Source organism: Rhinoraja longicauda, chromosome 28 (assembly GCF_053455715.1).
Source record: "Rhinoraja longicauda isolate Sanriku21f chromosome 28, sRhiLon1.1, whole genome shotgun sequence".
NCBI lineage: Eukaryota > Metazoa > Chordata > Chondrichthyes > Rajiformes > Arhynchobatidae > Rhinoraja > Rhinoraja longicauda.
The window spans coordinates 10,953,661-10,971,577 of record NC_135980.1 but is presented as its reverse complement, the minus strand read 5'-3'; the positions used below and the strand labels follow the sequence as shown (position 1 = coordinate 10,971,577).

General features: G+C 40.9%; 1 protein-coding gene across 5 annotated transcripts in view; it reads left to right on the top strand.

Annotated features, from left to right (window-relative positions):
- The first annotated feature begins 5,055 nt into the window (after nucleotides 1-5,055).
- The window catches only part of LOC144607381 (BTB/POZ domain-containing protein 2-like), a 30,597-nt gene continuing 17,735 nt past the window's right edge, over nucleotides 5,056-17,917 (top strand). Inside the window, exons 1-3 of one of the 5 annotated variants that reach the window (XM_078424187.1) lie at nucleotides 5,056-5,675; nucleotides 13,083-13,299; nucleotides 15,662-15,835. In XM_078424187.1, the coding sequence (XP_078280313.1) occupies nucleotides 5,233-5,675; nucleotides 13,083-13,299; nucleotides 15,662-15,835 (834 nt within the window). In that variant the 5' untranslated portion in view covers nucleotides 5,056-5,232. Of the gene's footprint in view, nucleotides 5,676-5,904; nucleotides 5,995-13,082; nucleotides 13,300-15,661; nucleotides 15,836-17,917 lie in introns of those variants that run through there. The other 4 variants (XM_078424188.1, XM_078424191.1, XM_078424189.1 and 1 more) reach the window with 4 other exon arrangements.

Genomic DNA, 17,917 nt, shown 5'->3' with positions numbered 1-17,917 from the left:
AGGCAGTGGCCAGTGGTATACAACAAAGATCTATGGTTGGGTTCAAGCTGTCCACAATATACGTCAACAACTTAGATGAAAGGATTAAATGTGCTATTTCCAAGTTTGTCGATGGTCTGAAAAAGCTGAGAGGATGCAAAAATACAGGGTGAGTAATAAACTGTTGGAGGAACTCAGCAGGCCTGGCAGTATCTGTGCAGGGAAATTAACAATGTTTTGAGTTGGCACCCTTCTTCAGTCTAACCTGCTGAGTTCTTCCAACAATTTGTCTTTTAATCAAGATTCCAGTATCTGCCGTCTCTGGTGTCTGCGATTCTCAAAGGTTTCAAGGTTTCAAAGGTCTTTTATTGTCACGTGTACCAATTAAGGTACAGTGATATTTGAATTACCATACAGCCATACCAAAAAGAATTTAAAAATATATATTATATAGGGTCTTGGTGAGATCACCCTGGATTACTGTGGGTGATTTTAGTGAAGGTTTCACAGACCGATTGCTCAGATATTGAGTCCAGGAGAGATTGGGGTGACGAGGCCTGTATTCACTGGTGTTCAGCGAATATATCTCATTGAAACATACAAAGGTTTAAAAATCCTCAACAGGCTAGACACAGGGAAGGTGTTTTTCCCAGCTGGATGATCTGGAACTACAGGTCAAAGGGGTAAAACTTTTAGGATTGAAGTGAGGATCAGTTGATGGTCAGATGTGGAGATCGCCAGCACAATTACAGAGGCCAAGTTGTAAAATATATTTAAGGAGTGGGGAGATTACTCCCACAAAGAACTTTAAAGAAACTTCTTGTAAATTGATTTTTATGTCATTCATGCTACAGAATCTATTATAAAGGTTTGCCTAGATAGAATCTTTTTCATGGGGTGGAAGTGTCAACACTAGGGGGCATTTGCTTTAAGGTGAGAGGGGGAAAGTTTAAAGGAGATGTGTGGGGCAAGTTTTTAGAGAATGGTGAGTGCCTGGAACAGGCTGCCAGGGATGGTGGTGGTGGCAGATGCGATTGAGCATTTAAGAGGCTTCTAAATAGACATGTGAATATACAGGAAATAGAGTGAAATGGATCAGACGGAGGAAATTAGTTTAACATGGCATCGTGTTTGCACAGATATCTTGTGCTGAAGGGGCTATTTCAGTGCTGTACTGTTCTATGTTCTACTTTGAAATAACTTGTTGTAAACTCCGTGGTCTATGTACTTTATGCTCCTGAATCCATTGGAAACATTTATTTAGTTGTAAAACCTTATTGTGAAAATTTATGGGAATGTGCACGTAAAATAATCATATTTCTTGCAAACAGCCTAATTCCATGGTAGAGTAGTTATTTCATTCAACAATTTTAAATAAAAAGTTAAAAATAGCTTGTTGTAAACAACTTTATTTTATTTTACTGCTCCTGAATCCATTAGAAACATTTATTTGATCGTAAAAACTTCTCCAGTAAAGCTAAAGAAATGTTTATGAAAATTGATCATACATGTAAACAGTCAAATCTGGTGTTCCTACACAGAATAGTCATGTTTCATTCATCTGCCATTAACGTTGTAAGCCACTTTATTTTATATAATAATTGCTCCTGAATTCACCGGAAACGCTTGTTTGATTTTGATTCATTGTCCAGAAAATATCATACAAAGTGCATCCTACCTCTGCTGCAAATAGCCTAATTTCCTGTTTCGAATGCAGAGGAGTTTCATTTATCTACCATTAAGAACTCTTTGGATAACTTGTTGTAAACCACTTTATTTTATGTAATTCATACTGCTGAATCAGTTGGAAATGTTTATTTGGTTATAAAACTTTATCATGAAACATTAGTTAAAGATTTATCAAAAATTGTTCTGGCTGCAAACAGCCCAATTTGGGTGTTTCTTTTTTTTTTCCAGCACTTTTTTTCCAACTCACTCCTGGGCCCTCTAACACCCAGTTTTGTTACCCTCCCCCCCTCTGTTCCTGTCCACCATCCCTCCATTATTTTGTTCTACTCTTTTATCTGAAGAAGGTTCTCGACCCGAAACATCACCCATTCCTTCTCTCCAGATGCTGCCTGTCCCGCTGAGTTACTCCAGCATTTTGTGTCCATCTACATATTGCTCGCCAGGCAGTACAGTGACGCAGCGGTAGAGCTGCTGCCTCACAGCACCAGAGACCCAGTTTTGTTCCTGACTACGGGTGCTGTGTATGTTCTCCACTTTTGATCGATTTTCTCTGGGTGCACCGGTTTCCTCCCATATTCAGATTTGTAGGTAAATTGGCTTCTGCAAATTGCCCCTGGAAAAAACATTGAACGAGTGTAAAGGGTGATCAATGGTCAGCATGGATTCGATGGGCTAAAGGGCCTGTTTCCACACTGAAACTCTTAAACTAAACTAAAACTACTGCCTCACTTCTTGCTCTCACCTATGTATACTAACTATCTCCCTCTACCCTTAGTTCCATTGCAGGGTTTCAACCTCTAACATAAACAATTCCATTCCTGCCACAGATGCAGCTGGACCCTCTGACTTCCCCCAGCAGGCTGTTTGTTGACTTTCATCGTGAATGCACATGTGCATGCAGTTAGACGTTTGCGGAATACTCATGGGGCTCCCCATCACATGTTTGACACAGTGGTAACAAACAGCTGTGTCCCCAGAACAAAAGAATGAAGGTTTCAATAAATGTAAGATGATTTTTGAAAAACTAAAGATACATTAAAAAAAAACATGCCAAGTAAACCAAAAATACAAAGATACAAAAATAGAAACTGTTGTCATGTTGAACTCCCAATTGCAGACAGAGTGTGACACGTAAACAGGACGGGACAGCGCCAGTCCCAAAGGTCCCAACCGGATAGACTTCAAGTAGGGAATCTCTCCTCTGGGAAATTTACAGGATTCATCTCATTACATAATCAATTTGAACTTATTAATACATATTTACAGCATTGGTCAGCACAGCAGCACGAAGTTGGGTGAAGATAGCCCCGTAGAAAGATCAAATTCCTATTACAATTTCAGGGCAAAATTGGATGATGAGGCCAACACTCATCATTGGCAAGAGCTTCTTGAGGGACTCCATCACATCTGCCATGAAACCATCTACATGTAGGTGCTTGGACTGCAGGAGATCAGTGATGACTGTCACAGTGTTTCTTCACAGATACCGTGGACTCGGGCTCCAAGACCATCTCAGTCAGAGCACACAGATGGACAGATAGGGAAAGCTCTCACACTCTGTCACAGATCGGCGCTGTTCACTCTCAGGCACTGATTGACAGATTGTGGAAGATATTTCATTGCTTCATTGCTCCTTAGTGATGGTGGTCAGGGACAATGGCTGGAGCAATTTCTCTTTCTAGTCCTGAAAGAGAAATTTATTTGGGGTTTGTTCTGACCCCTCTGTCCAATCACTGGCCAGGCACAAAATCTGCTTCTCCCACATTTCCATGACTGATGCACAGCTGTTTAGGCTCATGATCTACAGGCATCCCAGTGCAGCAGCAGTACAGCCTTTCTCCTCTGTTGGCAGCAAACTGCCAAGAGAAGCCAAGATATGAGTGTCTGAGCACTCAGAAAACTCATTTTCCAGGCAACTCATCTTGCAGAGTAACACAGCATTGTCAGGTAGCTGATATACTGGGGCATACTGATGATGTGGAGCAGTGTATATCCTCCTTGCTCTCCAGTTCTGTCAGGAAGAACATCATAGCTTCAAATATTGCAGTTCAATCTTGGTGACACATCTTTATGCAGTGGGAATGGGTTGCCCAAGTTCCTGGAAAGGATATAGTGGTCCAGGATAAAGGACATGATTATTATTCATCGATCCAGGTACCCTCCCTGGGCCATGGCATGAATTATTTCCACCAACATCTTCTTGATGGTGCAGTTGCTGTCCAGAAGCGCTGGTTTGAGACCAGCCACAATCCGAGCCTTGTTGCTCTTCAGCTGTGAGGGCACAGCCCAGATCAGGTGCCTGTGAACCTTCAGTGTTCCCAGTCCAATCTGTGAATCCTGGATGTCCAGCTGAGGCTGGAGAAATTACCCGAGTGAGTTGGCATCATGTTGAACCACAACAGTGAAGCAGCTCAGGATCTCAGTGCGGTTCTCGGTCGCAACTTGGTCATCCCTGTCCCCACCCTGACAAAGCCGAGCGTAGAAGTAGGAAAGAAGAGTATCCATCTTCAACAGATAATTTCTCTTGAACACTGGTGGTTGAGGTGAGACCTGATAGAAGTGCATAAAAATATGAGGGGCATTAGAGGGGGTACACAATCAGAACCCTTTTCCCAGGGTGGAAATGTCAAATACGAGAGGATACAACCTTAAGGTGAGAGGGGTGAAGATTAAACGAGATATGCAGGGCAAGTTTTTTTTTCATACGGAGTAATGAGTAAACTGCCCACCACCATGATGGAGGGAAATATAATTGTGGAATTTCGGAGATTTTTGGATAGGCAGATAGGTATGCAGGGATTGGAGAGATATTGATTATGTGCAGGCAGATAAGAGTTGCTCTTGGCATTATGTTTGATGCAGACATTGCGGGCCAAAGGACCTGTTCCTATGTTGTACCGTTCTATATGCTATCTTCAAGTTCAGACTGGGACAGCCATCCGTGACAGCAGAGGCTACGTTGTTGTACACATTCTGGATGATAGGTAAGTGATGGAATTGGACATGTAATAGAGCCAGAGTTCTGGAGTTTTATTATGGCAGTTCGAGCCCGTCTCTCTTCGGGTTAAGCCAGTGTCATACCCCAGGGCATTGAGGACTATGTTGGTCAACACACAACCCTCCATCACAAACCACATATTGATGAGAAAGTCAAAACCAGTGGTCACGAGGCTGGCAAATAATTATTTGACCCACCACTAGCTGATGGTCTTCCTCTTCACTGCCCTGTTGTTTCAGGATGTTCTTACTAAATGTCCCCAGAGCTGCAGCAGAGGCACATTTCTGAGTGTGTGGCCGTGATTGCTCCAGCTTGGGAAATCATGACTAACATGAACGTTCTTCAGGAGAGGAAAGCAGGGTTGTGAACAACCTTTATTAGGGTTTTCATCAAATAGTTTGTGGGATGCGAAGGTTTGCTTCCTGTCTTTCTTTGCAACCTCAAAGACTTACTGTGCGACCGTGCAGCGGGCATGAGTGGGGAGAGTTAACTACCTCAGCCTCCCCGCTGCCTTTAAGGAGGCCACGCTGCCCAGCTCGCTGTTTGTAAACAGATGCCACTTCAAGATGGCGGCGGGAGGGAGCAACCTCAGCGCCTGCAACAGAGTCAACGTTCCTAATGGCGGCGGTTCGGGCAGCCCGACACTCGGCACCGGCTCGTCGCCACCTCCCTCGATACTAGGGGCCGTCCCGGGAGGGGGTGCGGCGGCGGCGGCAGCGGCCGCTGCAGCCGCCGCCGTGGTGATTTACCGGGAGCCCATGTACAACTGGCAGGCCACGAAACCGACGGTGAAGGAGCGCTTCGCCTTCCTGTTCAACAACGAGATCCTGAGCGACGTGCACTTCCTGGTGGGCAAGGGGATGGGGACGCAGCGCATCCCAGCTCACCGCTTCGTGCTGGCCGTCGGCAGCGCCGTCTTCGACGCCATGTTCAACGGCGGCATGGCCACCACCTCCACCGAGATCGAGCTGCCCGACGTGGAGCCCGCCGCCTTCCTCGCGCTGCTGAAGTGAGTGCGGCCTCGGGACCGGTGCGGCCGTTGTGGCGGTTGACGGTTTAAACATTTAAACGGCGGGCCCGAGGCCTGGCCGGCCGGCTGCTCGGTCGGTCGGTCGCTCGGTCACCGGCAGCGAGCGGCGGCTCCGCTCAGCGGCAGCCATTCACTCGACTCGAGGATGGCGAGCTTTTTAATCTTTCCTCCCCACCATTGTATCGGGTCAGCAGGCAGCTTTGCCGTCTTGTTCCATTCGCCGACACTACTATTCTCGTTTTATTACTTTTAACGGTTACATTTTTCCCATTTTAAAAAAACCCTTTTTGTTTTGACGGTCAGTTTCTCTTGATTCCCATTGTTATGCTTTCTCCATTTTATTATTCGGATTCAGATAAATGTGTTCGTGTACAGTAGAATACAATGTAATTGCTTGTTTCGCATGGGCATTTTTCAATTCCATTATTATTTAAAAAATTAATCAATGGTCTTTCGTGCCAGGATTTTTCTCGACCCGCCGTTATTTAGTCTGCAGCTTTTTTTCTTGGAGAAAACCGCAGGGAAGAGGTAGTTTTCTCTCTGGATCACGCCCTGAGGCAGGAGGAAGGAAGGAAGGAAAGAAAGGAAAGGAAAGGAAAGGAAGGCGGGCGGTCTCTTACATCTCCAGCCATTCATTCAAGTGGTCCGCAAGAGATTGCAGCACTGTCTGATGCCGGGGCTCTCTAGACCAGAACTTTCTTGTTAGCTTACCAACCCCCGTCTTTTTTTTAAAAAAAGGTACTCCCATTAGATTGCCCAAACCTATGACTGTTTTTGTTGGTGACGAGGTATGCTTTTTGTTGGATAATGTATACAAGATTGAGCACTCTTCTGTGGAAACGGAGACATCTCATTTGATTTATTACATTCTCTTCTCATTTTATTTATGAACTCGCAGCGGAGCAACTTAAAGTGGTCCCCATTCGTCAATTGCATTGTTATTTTACAAAGCACTTCCTATTTTGGTTCTTTTCAATATAAGCTATCAATGTTTTGTTTCCCTTTTTTTCTTTTTCAGATTTTTCTGTTTAACGCCACGCCTTCTTTTCACTTGCGCTCTGATGTGGAATTGAACCTCCGTTCCACTGCCCTCCCTCCCACTGTTTTTAAACATTGTTTTGTTTCCCTTCTTTAAGCTTCATGTGCAGCCTTTTAAACACCGCTATCGCAAAATGCACAGCTTTACTGTGCTAAGCTGGGTTGGAGTTTGATCTTACATGTTTTATGTATATCTTGAACAGTGGAGATGTTGACAGCAATGTCTCAATTTTTCTCCTGGTTTCTTAATTATTATGACTTATTTACATTGGTATCTTTCAAAAACGTGCTTAAAAGTGTGGATGCAGCCTACAGTAGAGTGGTAGTTTTATTTGTACACGTATATTAGTGACATTTTATTTTATTTGAACCTGGACAGTGATGGTGGGTTACTCAACTGAGAATTATCACAATTTGTCTTGTTTGATGATATGTACACTCTCTCTGGAACTATTTGGTACAGAGTAGATACAACCCTGAATAATATTTTCTTCCAAAGATAGTTGCATCATAAAGCTGTGACTTGTTTCATTTATATAAAAGGCCATTGTTGTGCAACACAGACGGGCCCTTTAGCTTACTATGTCCTTGCTGACCTTTTTGTCCATAGGCACTAATCCCACATCCACTTTAAGTCCATAGCTTTCTATGCCTTGCATATGGATGCCCTTTACCTGCTAGGTCATTGGGAATGGACACAAAATGCTGGAGGGGGAGGGTGAGAGTGTATGTAGAAGTTACCTAAAATTAGAGAATTCAACGTTTATACCACTGGGTTGTAAACTACCCAAATGAAATATGAGGTGCTGTTCCTCCAATACTAATATGCAATACAAGAACAAACACACTGCTTTACTGTTCTGACTGAATTTAGAGCAGACTCCCATTTAACTGATTGTAAAATGTTTCTTTCCACATCTGAGGAATTTAAAGAAACATTACTGAAGATTTGGTAACTTTAGCCTGATCACACTTTTCTGAATCAGTTTTGGATGTTTAAGTATGTTAAACATTTGATAACAACAATTTGTTAAATACTTGAGTGTATTTTGGTCTTGGATTTGGCCAAGAGTGGATTTGATGAATCTTTTTCTTTCCAAATGGATATTAGATTTCATGCAATAAACATACAAATTGCGTCCATTTTAGGATTTAGAAAGCTTTTTAGGTTAGATTCATATGTGTGTGTTCCTGTTGGTTCCTTGAATAGAATAGGAATGTGACCATGGTTGCTCCAATAAATTGTTCAAGTGCAGTTTTAAAAGTGACTTGCTAATTGGTTGTAAAGTGTTAATCTTCACTTTAAGTGCACTTCCAAATATTTTTTGTAATCTTAGCATTGTATTCTTTTATGTTTAGTTTACTGCCGGCTATCTTTGTTCAGATGTCTTGCAACCAGGATTGGATGAAATAAAATGATTGGCTTTTGTTAGCATAGCTGTAGTTAAACTTTGTCTGATTAAAGGCAGGGTCTCAATTCTCATGGTACTCGGTAAAGTCATCCAGCTGCAACCACCTTGGTTTAATCACATAGATTGTCCTATTTTGTATGGTTAGTGTCACTAATTAGTCACAATATGACAACATTTTGTTGTACATGCAAGGCAACTAATTTGTGCGAAGCTCCTACAAGCATTTCTCTTAGCTGTAAATTCATGTGGACATTCAGGAAAAGGTAGATTTAGCCATCTTAATTGTGGTGGGCTTTATTTGTTAACATTTTGATAAAGACTGTTTTTGAAATGTAATGTACTCGAGGTAGCGTTGATGTGAGTTGTGATTTTATTACTGATAATATTCCTCCTTCCGTGAGACAACCTAGCATCGTTTACAGGAGTTGTTTTGCAATTCTTTTTGAGATTTTCCGATTGCTGTAAAACTTTCTCCAGCAGGCTTGGGATTTTGGTGGTGCCAGGCTGGCAGATTTTCTGGACTGGGATGTTATTCCAGTTAATATCTAGCACATTTAAACCATTTTTCTCAGATGTTGCATAGCATTGTAGTATAATATATTTTCTGGTGCTCTCGTATGTTTCAAGGAAGCAGGAGATACAGAACTAGGTGCGTCTGGAGGGAGCATGGGAATCGGCACTTGTTAAGGCACATGCCAAACCATTGGCATTTCTGAAAAATTGCCTAATGGATTATTAGACTTTTACTGCAACTACGACTTCCTAAAGTGAAATTTTGCATTTTGTTTTCAAAGAGTATTCTGGTAGTGTGAGGTGTTGTCTGAGAAGATGTTTCTATACAGGGTCCATGAGACCTTCGAAATTGATTTTTCTTAAGTCACAATAGACAATAGGTGCAGGAGTAGGCCATTCGGCCCTCCGAGCCAGCACCACCATTCAATGTGATCATGGCTGATCATTCTCAATCAGTATCCCGTTCCTGCCTTCTCCCCATACACCCTGACTCCGCTATCCTTAAGAGCTCTGTCTAGCTCTCTCTTGAAAGCATTCAGAGAACTGGCCTCCACTGCCTTCTGAGGCAGAGAATTCCACAGATTTACAACTCTCTGACTGAAAAAGTTTTTCCTCATCTCTGTTCTAAATGGCCTACCCCTTATTCTTAAACTGTGGCCCCTGGTTCTGGACTCCCCCAACATTGGGAACATGTTTCCTGCCTCTAACGTGTCCAACCCCTTAATAATCTTATATGTTTCAATAAGGTCCCCTCTCATCCTTCTAAATTCCAGTGTATACAAACCTAATCGCTCCAGTCTTTCAACATACGACAGTCCCGCCATTTCGGGAATTAACCTAGTAAACCTACGCTGCATGCCCTCAATAGCAAAAATATCCTTCCTCAAATCTGGAGACCAAAACTGCACACAGTACATCATTTGCGGTCTCACTAGGGCCCTGTACAACTGTAGAAGGACCTCTTTCTTCACTGCCTGCTGTACCTGCATGCTTCCTTTCAGTGACTGATGCACTAGGATGCCCAGATCTCGTTGTACGTCTCCTTTTCCTAACTTGACACCATTCAGATAATAATCTGCCTTCCTATTCTTACCACCAAAGTGGATAACCTCACACTTATCCGCATTAAACTGCATCTTCCATGCATCCGCCCACTCACACAGACTGTCCAAGTCACCCTGCAACCTCATAGCATCTTCCTCGCAGTTCACACTGCCACCCAGCTTTGTGTCATCTGCAAATTTGCTAATGTTACTTTTAATCCCTTCATCCAAGTCATTAATGTATAAATCATGGTTCTGTTTAAATCATGGTTTTGAGGTCAAGGTGATAGAAATAAAAATGGATTTGAAATCTAGAAAGTAGGCGCAGGCCATTTCTCCCTTTAAGCCTGCATCATCATTCAGTATAATCATAGGTGATCATTTACCTCGGTTACTACATTTCCAATCGTCCTCCAAGCCCTTGGATATCTTTTGATCAGTGAAACATATGAAAGAATGCGGCCTGCACTTAACCCTTGTTAAACTGATGTCCTCCACTCAACTTGTACAACACCACTCAATAAAGGTCCTCCGAGACCCTGGAAAATCTGGACCACTTTTTGCATGAAAGCAGACTTTGAAATTCCCATCACTTTTAGTGTGCCAGCTTTTAGCTGTGCAAGAAAATCAAGACCGTAAACTTCTCTCTGAACACATGGTCAAATGATCTGAGACAGTCCACAGTGAGCACTGCCAAAGCACAGGAGAAGTACCAACAATGCTTGTTCTGTAAACCTCTTCAAATCAACGCACAGGATAAGTGAACCACATTAGCGTCCTTTCACATGCCAAATTCCCAGCATAGAGGCCATAATTACACAGTTTGTAAATCCGACAAGAGATCCCCAATTGCTATTGTGTTTTGGCACTGCAATCTGCCACAAGGAAATGTCCCAAGGATGTTATTAGATCCTCCTGGGGAAAAAGAATGACTGGGCATCCCTGGTCCATGGCTGCTCAAAATGGAATAGTTGTATTTGGTCCAGCATTGGAATATTGAGTTCCTCAATCTTTTTGTAAAGGGGAGCAATGAATGATGTACCTTGTCGGGTCAACACAATGCCCAATAACATTGTATTCGCAGATATTGAAGCCGATGTCAGAAAATCCTTCATATGAGGCTGAGCCCAACAGAATCCATCCTTGATGGTGTATCTGATTCAGTTCTTAAAACCTGGAGTGTTTGCACATCTTCAGTCTATCATTGCTAAGGTCCAAGGTTCTCACCTGCTTTAAAAGGGTATCAATAATACCTGTTCTCAATGAGAGTAATGTGCGATGACTCTAACTACCCACTGGTGCAGTGATGAAGTGCTCAGAAAGGCTATTTATGATGTATATTAACTTCCTTTAATAAGGTCCTGGACCCATTACAAATTTGCCTACCACTATAATAGATCAACAGGGAATGCGATCTTGCTGGCTCTCCACTGCACTGGACTATTCGGACAATAAGAACATGTACGTCAGGCTAGACACAAAATGCTGGAGTAACTCAGCGGGACAGGCAGTATCTCAGGAGAGAAGGAATGGGTGACCCTTCTTCAGCCATCTTTCCTGCACTTGTACGTCAGGCTGTTGTTCAATGACTGCAGCTCAGTGTTCAACACCATCAACCCCTCTAAACTTATCAAACTTGGAGAACTGAGTCCCTGCTTATCCCTGTGTAACTGGTTATTTTGATTTCCTCACTGATGGACCACAATCAATGTGAATTGGCAGCAGCATTTCCTCCTCAATAACCATTAGCACAAGTGCACTTCATGGCTGTGTGCTTGGTCCCCTGCTCTAATCTCTCTATCAATGACTACGTATTCAGACACAGTTTCAATGGCATTTTAAAATTTGCTGATGATACCAGCATTGTTGGTTGAATAACTGGTAATAAAGTGTCGAAGTACAGGAGAGAGATTGAAAATCTAATGGAATGGTGCCAGAACAACAACCTTGCTCTCAACATCAGTAAAACCAAGGAACTGATTGTTGATTTTAGAAGAGGAAGGCTGAGGATCCACAAACCTGTCTTCATTGACAGAACAGCGGAGTAGAGTCAACAAGAAGTTCCTGGATGTGCATATATCTGCAAATCTGTCCTGCACCCAGCACATTGGTGTAATGACAAAGAAAGGTCATCAATGACTCTACTTCCCGAGAAATGTAAGGAGATTCAGTATGTCAACGAATACTTTATTGTACTTCTACAGGTAAATGGTAGAATGCATAATGACTGATTGCACCATGGTCTGTCTGGTTTGGTAACTCAAACTCCCAAGAACGAATGAGATTACAAAGAGCGAGGTAGATGCCACCTTGTCCACCACAGGTTCTGACCTCCTCACCACCAAAGAGACTAATTGGAGGTACTGCCTCAATCAGGCAGTCAATATCATTAAAGGCCCACCCCACCCTAGCCACGCTCTCATTTCGCTCCTCCTGTCAGAGAAGGGGTAACCGGAGCCTGAAAACTGACCACCAGGTTTAAGAATAGATTCTTCCTACAGCCATCAGGCTCATGAACATTACATGACACTAACTGCTGCAACAATGAACTTCTCTGGACTGTCTTTGGTTGTACTAAGTATTTTGGTATTATAGTTAATTTATTGAATTAAAAAAACATATAATTTGTGTCTATTGTTTTTATGGGCCTGTTAAACTGCAAGTAAAAATTTAATCGAGGTTTTGTTGGTACATATGACAAACACTTGACTCTCAACAAGAGCGCAGAGATGGCCAGCATAAATGGCGGTAAGCACACACCATGTACCCGCTATGTCAGGCACTCCTACCTCATCTGTGACACTGTTTGCAGGTCCCACATTATAGCCCAAATAACTGCTCATCCTTCATTCCAAGGGATTGCTCAAAAAGACATGCTTCTACCCAAAATCTAGGGGGGGGGGGGGGTATTATTTGACGATTACTGCATGTAATCATCAAATAATTGACCAGTGGTTTCAAATATAGATGCAAATCATGTCCAGTGACCGACCTTAACCAAGCATGTTCCCTACATTTTTTCCAGAATGCAGAATTTCAATATGGTGCACCCTATTAACAGAAAAGTACACAAATTGTGAAGCCCAGACCAACCTTCCAAACTAAATACTTTGGCGTACAAAATGAATTCAAATTATTTCAACATTTCCAAATCAACCTTTTGCTAAGTAATGCAAACTGTCACTATTGCTAATTTGAACTTGGTGAAAAATATTCTTGCAAATTATTTACACTTATGTACCTAGCCTCTTGCAGTGCATTTGCATAGTAAAATCATAGCCCACTTTGTCATAGCTCAATCAAATTCATGTTCTGCCTGTGTGTTATTTTCTGTTTTGGTCAAATAACTGACCATTGACATGCTTTATTTTCCACTCCAGATTCCTGTATTCCGACGAAGTCCAGATTGGGCCAGAGACTGTTATGACTACATTGTACACTGCTAAAAAGTATGCAGTACCTGCCCTTGAAGCACACTGTGTGGAGTTCTTGAAGAAGAATCTCCGAGCAGACAATGCATTTATGCTTCTTACACAGGTACGTTGGAACATTCATGTCGTGCATGATATCTGTCTGCAGAAGAAACTCAGAAAAATGGTAAGTGTTGATCCTATTACTCAAAGTTTATAAGCCTACAATTTTGATTTTGAGATGTGACCTCTGTGCTTAAAAAGCAAGATATTACAAACAGCCTCCAGAATAAACATGACGTTTTACAATGCTGAAGAACTGGCTTTGGTCCACCTTGCTGTTCCATTACGTAAAGGACATTTTCGTCACTGGGCTAATTTATCTTGGATGGGCTAGCTTTAAGAAAGAATGTGCTGGAAAGGAATTCATGATATTTTTTTCCCCCATCAATTTACTTAATCCAGTTCATTGTTTAACTGCTAGAATGTTGACTGACCGTCTCAAGATTGACCTACTTAACCATTGGCAGTGAAGCTGCCAATATTGAGTGTTTCAGAATTTACTAACCAAACTGATGTGTTGCATTAATTCTCATAAATCTTAAACGTCACAATGATGTGATCTTTCCTTGTCCAGTCTCCACATAATGACTTGCATTAGGACTCACAGGGTATCACGATTGGCACTCAAGTTTCCTCCCTTAAACTTGACATCTCTACTTGAGCCCAGCCAACAAAAAAACGAACCATTTCCCTAATCAGCCACTTGGTCTCTGGAATCATCTATTTTGTTTTCAGTTCCAGAAGGTTATTACGATCTAATACTTTTTCTTTCAAAAGTCACCTTTCCTTGATGTGCAAATGTAAAATGTTGTGAATGCTGGAAATACTTGGGTCAGACTTGGTTTGTGGAGGGAGACTTTCAAACCAGTGACCTTTCATCAGAACCTGAAAATATTCTCAACCATAGCCAAATGTCCTAATGGTGACTCTAATTACGTGATGGAGCTCAGACTGGGAACCAAATCTGTATGGCTCCGTATCTGCTGGACATGTTTATTCACAAACCACAAGTAAAGCTTGCCTGAACCTTTTTAAGTAAAGAGATTAGCAAATGTTGGATAAATGAAGAGTAGCTGGTAATTTATAAATTGAAAATACATGTTTTTAAATGGTCACAGCGGGATACACTTAATTTGAATCTGATCATGAACTTGTAAGGAAAGGTAAAAACAAGTTCCTTATCATTTTAAATAATTATACTTTGATACATATTGAATGGGAGGTTTTATTGGTCAAATGTACCTTTATATATCATTGATGTCCCATACCTTGTTTTAAACATAACTGAGATAGTGGTTCAGTTTGCCAATTCTGTTGAGTTCAAAATCTTTAAAGTATGGGGCAGGGAAAAGGTAGTAATTTTAAGTTGTTAATTCTTCCATGGGAGAAAACATAATCTAGGGGAAAATCAGTCTGAGTTGCTCTTGCATGTCATCGTGCTGCTGATTAGGATTAGGCCATGGAGTGGTTTGGTTGTGGTTAAGACATAATTTAAATAAACTAGGCAGAAATGCGAGGGATTCTGTAGGTATATTTCTGGGTTTGAATCATCACATTTGTCAGATACGTTGATTAAAGTAAGCAACTCTACTGGAATTCTGAACTGATAGTAAACTGATAGTTATCAAGTACTAGCTAGATTCTTGGGAACTGTAGTAGCTTGTGTCGATGTCATAATCTGAGCACCTTTAGACTATCCTGCTGTGTTGGGCCTGAGAATTTGAATTTCATTGTGTAAGATCCGATGCAGCATAACCTAGTATTAGAGTTTTTTAATATTGGTGAAAGCCTTGGGCAACTTTTGACCAAACACAAGTTGAATTTTTAACTTTTTGGAGAGTTGCCAAATATTTAAAAAAGCTTACCTCTGCATATCCTAGAGTTTTCTACTTTTGAAATTGCAAAACTGCGCGACAAGACTACCAGAATAGATACTATAACTTTCAAAATATCTGAACGGCAGCATGAAAAACACAAATGCTGTTAACACATACTTTAATGTATTTGAGAAATTGGGTCAGCTGAACATGTTAAAAGTATGGGGAAAGTGGTAGGTGAAACTGAGAAGAAATATGGATAAATGGGTAGATAAGGGATCAATCAAATCTGAAATCCAGTGGGGTAGGCTTGGGAAATTGCCACACAGTTGAAAGATAGGGATGATTTAAAAGCCAATTGTTCAATGGTGGATTCCAGGAAAAGTAGGTAACTAACTATTTTGGTTTAATAGGAAGGCTGGGAAGCTACTTTATTTTTGGAAAAGTCGATGCAGGATATGCTAGGAGTTATTGTATCAGGTACATGGAATACAGCAATGTCTTAGAGGGAACCTTGGGATAAAATCAAGCACAATTGATGTCTTGCAGCTTGATTTTTCTATGCTGAAATTATTGTTCCCTATCATGTGTCCTTTTTGTACCATACATAGCTGTGGTATTTAAATTTTAAAATTTCAGCTTTTAAAACTGTTTTTAATAATATTCCAGAGGCACAGAGCTATATGTGGTAATACCTGCATAAGGTCAGGTGAAGCATTCGTGGGACAGCCATCTGGATCCCAGGGTTCAGTTTCTGTATGGCCACGGAACAGGGAGGATCGAGAGAGAGAACTAAACGGGGACGAGGAAATTAAGGAAGGAGACCAAGTTGGAGAGGGAGAGGTAGGGCAGGAGAGACCTGAAAAGCAATCTAGTAGAAAATTGTTGGTGGATTTTTTTTTTGGAGGGGTAAAGAAGCTGCTAAATTTCCTGTGCTTTCTATTTATCACCTGTAATTATAACTGCATTTTTATTCATTTGTGGAAATTAATTAAACCAAAAAAACAGCTCATTGAAGATCACAATTATAGTATCTTGCATAAATGTATTCAATTGTGATGTGCTAATCTGTGTTATGCTGCATGAGATCACAAATCAATCAAAATCATTTCATCCTGATTATATTTTAAATTTTTGGATATCTGGAAAATAGTTGTTTAAAAATTGGTTGGCAATTTAGTCTGTTTTTTGCTTCAGTGATGGAATTATTTTAATGAAGCAGTATTAGAGACAAGCAGAAGTTTTCACGGTGGCTCATTCGCTTAAGGAGAATTGTTTAACCAGCTCAGTAGTATTTTGGAATGTGGAGAGGTGGACTTTAATTCAAATATTAATATTAATGGTCAAACTTAAAATATAATGACAATACTTATTATCCAGTTGCATTTTATATGCACGTGTATTTTTAGCCTTTCATTTCTGAGATTTAATGATCATATATTTTAATTTTGTCTGCTAGATTACATATTTAAAGAAGTAAGCTTTCAAGATATTTGGAGGGAATGAGTTAGAGTGAATTATGGGTGGGGGGGAATGTGACATGCAGACTTTTGAAGCGGAAAATGCTGGAAACACTCAGCAGGTCAGGCTCTATTGGTGAAAAGAGAAGGGCAAGAACAAGGTAGAAATTGGCAAGTTTTAAAAAAAATTAAAATGGAGAAAACGACATCAATTAAGTTGTCAATCCACCAGACAAGTATTGACTGAAATGAAGATTGATCCATTTATCTCACAAAATGACGAGCATAGTTTGGGCCCGTGAGAGTCCCAATACTTACCTGCACTTTTTGATTTTTTTTTTGAAGTGAGCAAAGTCGACAAAAGTTATTCATTGTGAAAATGAGTTCTTCCGGGTGGGAGAATGTGTTGTGGAGGGAAACTGGTAGGGCCTCTTTCAAGGAAGGACCTTTCAAGGAAGAAGTAGAGGACCTTTCCTGGCATAGAGGGATTGTGCATGAATGGTAAAGATAAACAGGTTGGGAAGAGGTATAGGAAAGTAGTGGACGGGATCAGAAATGTCACAATTGTAGGTGCGGAAAGACCGGACCGAAGGATAAAGGATAGTCAAGAATTGAGAGTGTTTTCTTGTATATCCTGAAACTCAACAATTAAATTTTTACTTGCTGCAGCATAATGGTTCTGTAAACATAGTACTCTGTAAATGCCATAATAAACAAAAAGTTTTGTTTTTATATTTATATATAATGGGGGGCGGGGGTTCAATTGTACAAGATTTTGAGAATCCTTTCCAGATGTGATATAGATTTTAAGGGGAAGAGACTTAAGGGAAAGTCTTTCAAAAAGCAGTTTCACACATGTTGTTAATGGCTATTTTTAACTCTCGGCTTGAGGAAAATGCATTTTAAAATTATTTCATAAAATTTGGCTTTTTAATCAATTCAGAATATTATTTTACAATTTGTTTTCAGCAATCTAAGCAGAAATTTTGATTTAATTGCTGGCATTCTGTACAGATCCAAACCCAATCCTTCATCTGCCATCTTAATGAATGGCCCTGTTCCAGTCGATATTTTGGAAAAATTATGTCCTCTGGATTACATCAGTGGATAACTAGGACTGCAGTATTATTTAGCACTCTTTTCTGATCAGTAAAATTTCAAAATTTCAGATAATAGCATTTGAAGGAATGACTCCATGTGAAGTGAGGTCCAGTGTGTGATGGTACCGAGCTGATTGACATTCTTTCATGTATGACACTGGCCAACATGTGTGGTATGTGAGATAGACACGTTCGTGAGATAGATATGAGATGTTGTTGGTGTTTGGTACATTGTGGCATATGGTAGCATCCAGAAATGATTTGGAGAATGCCCCAAAGGTCAGCATGTTTTGAGATTGATTATACTATCACCATCTTGAACATAAATCAGTACATATAGGAATAAAATCTTTCTCCCTTGAGTT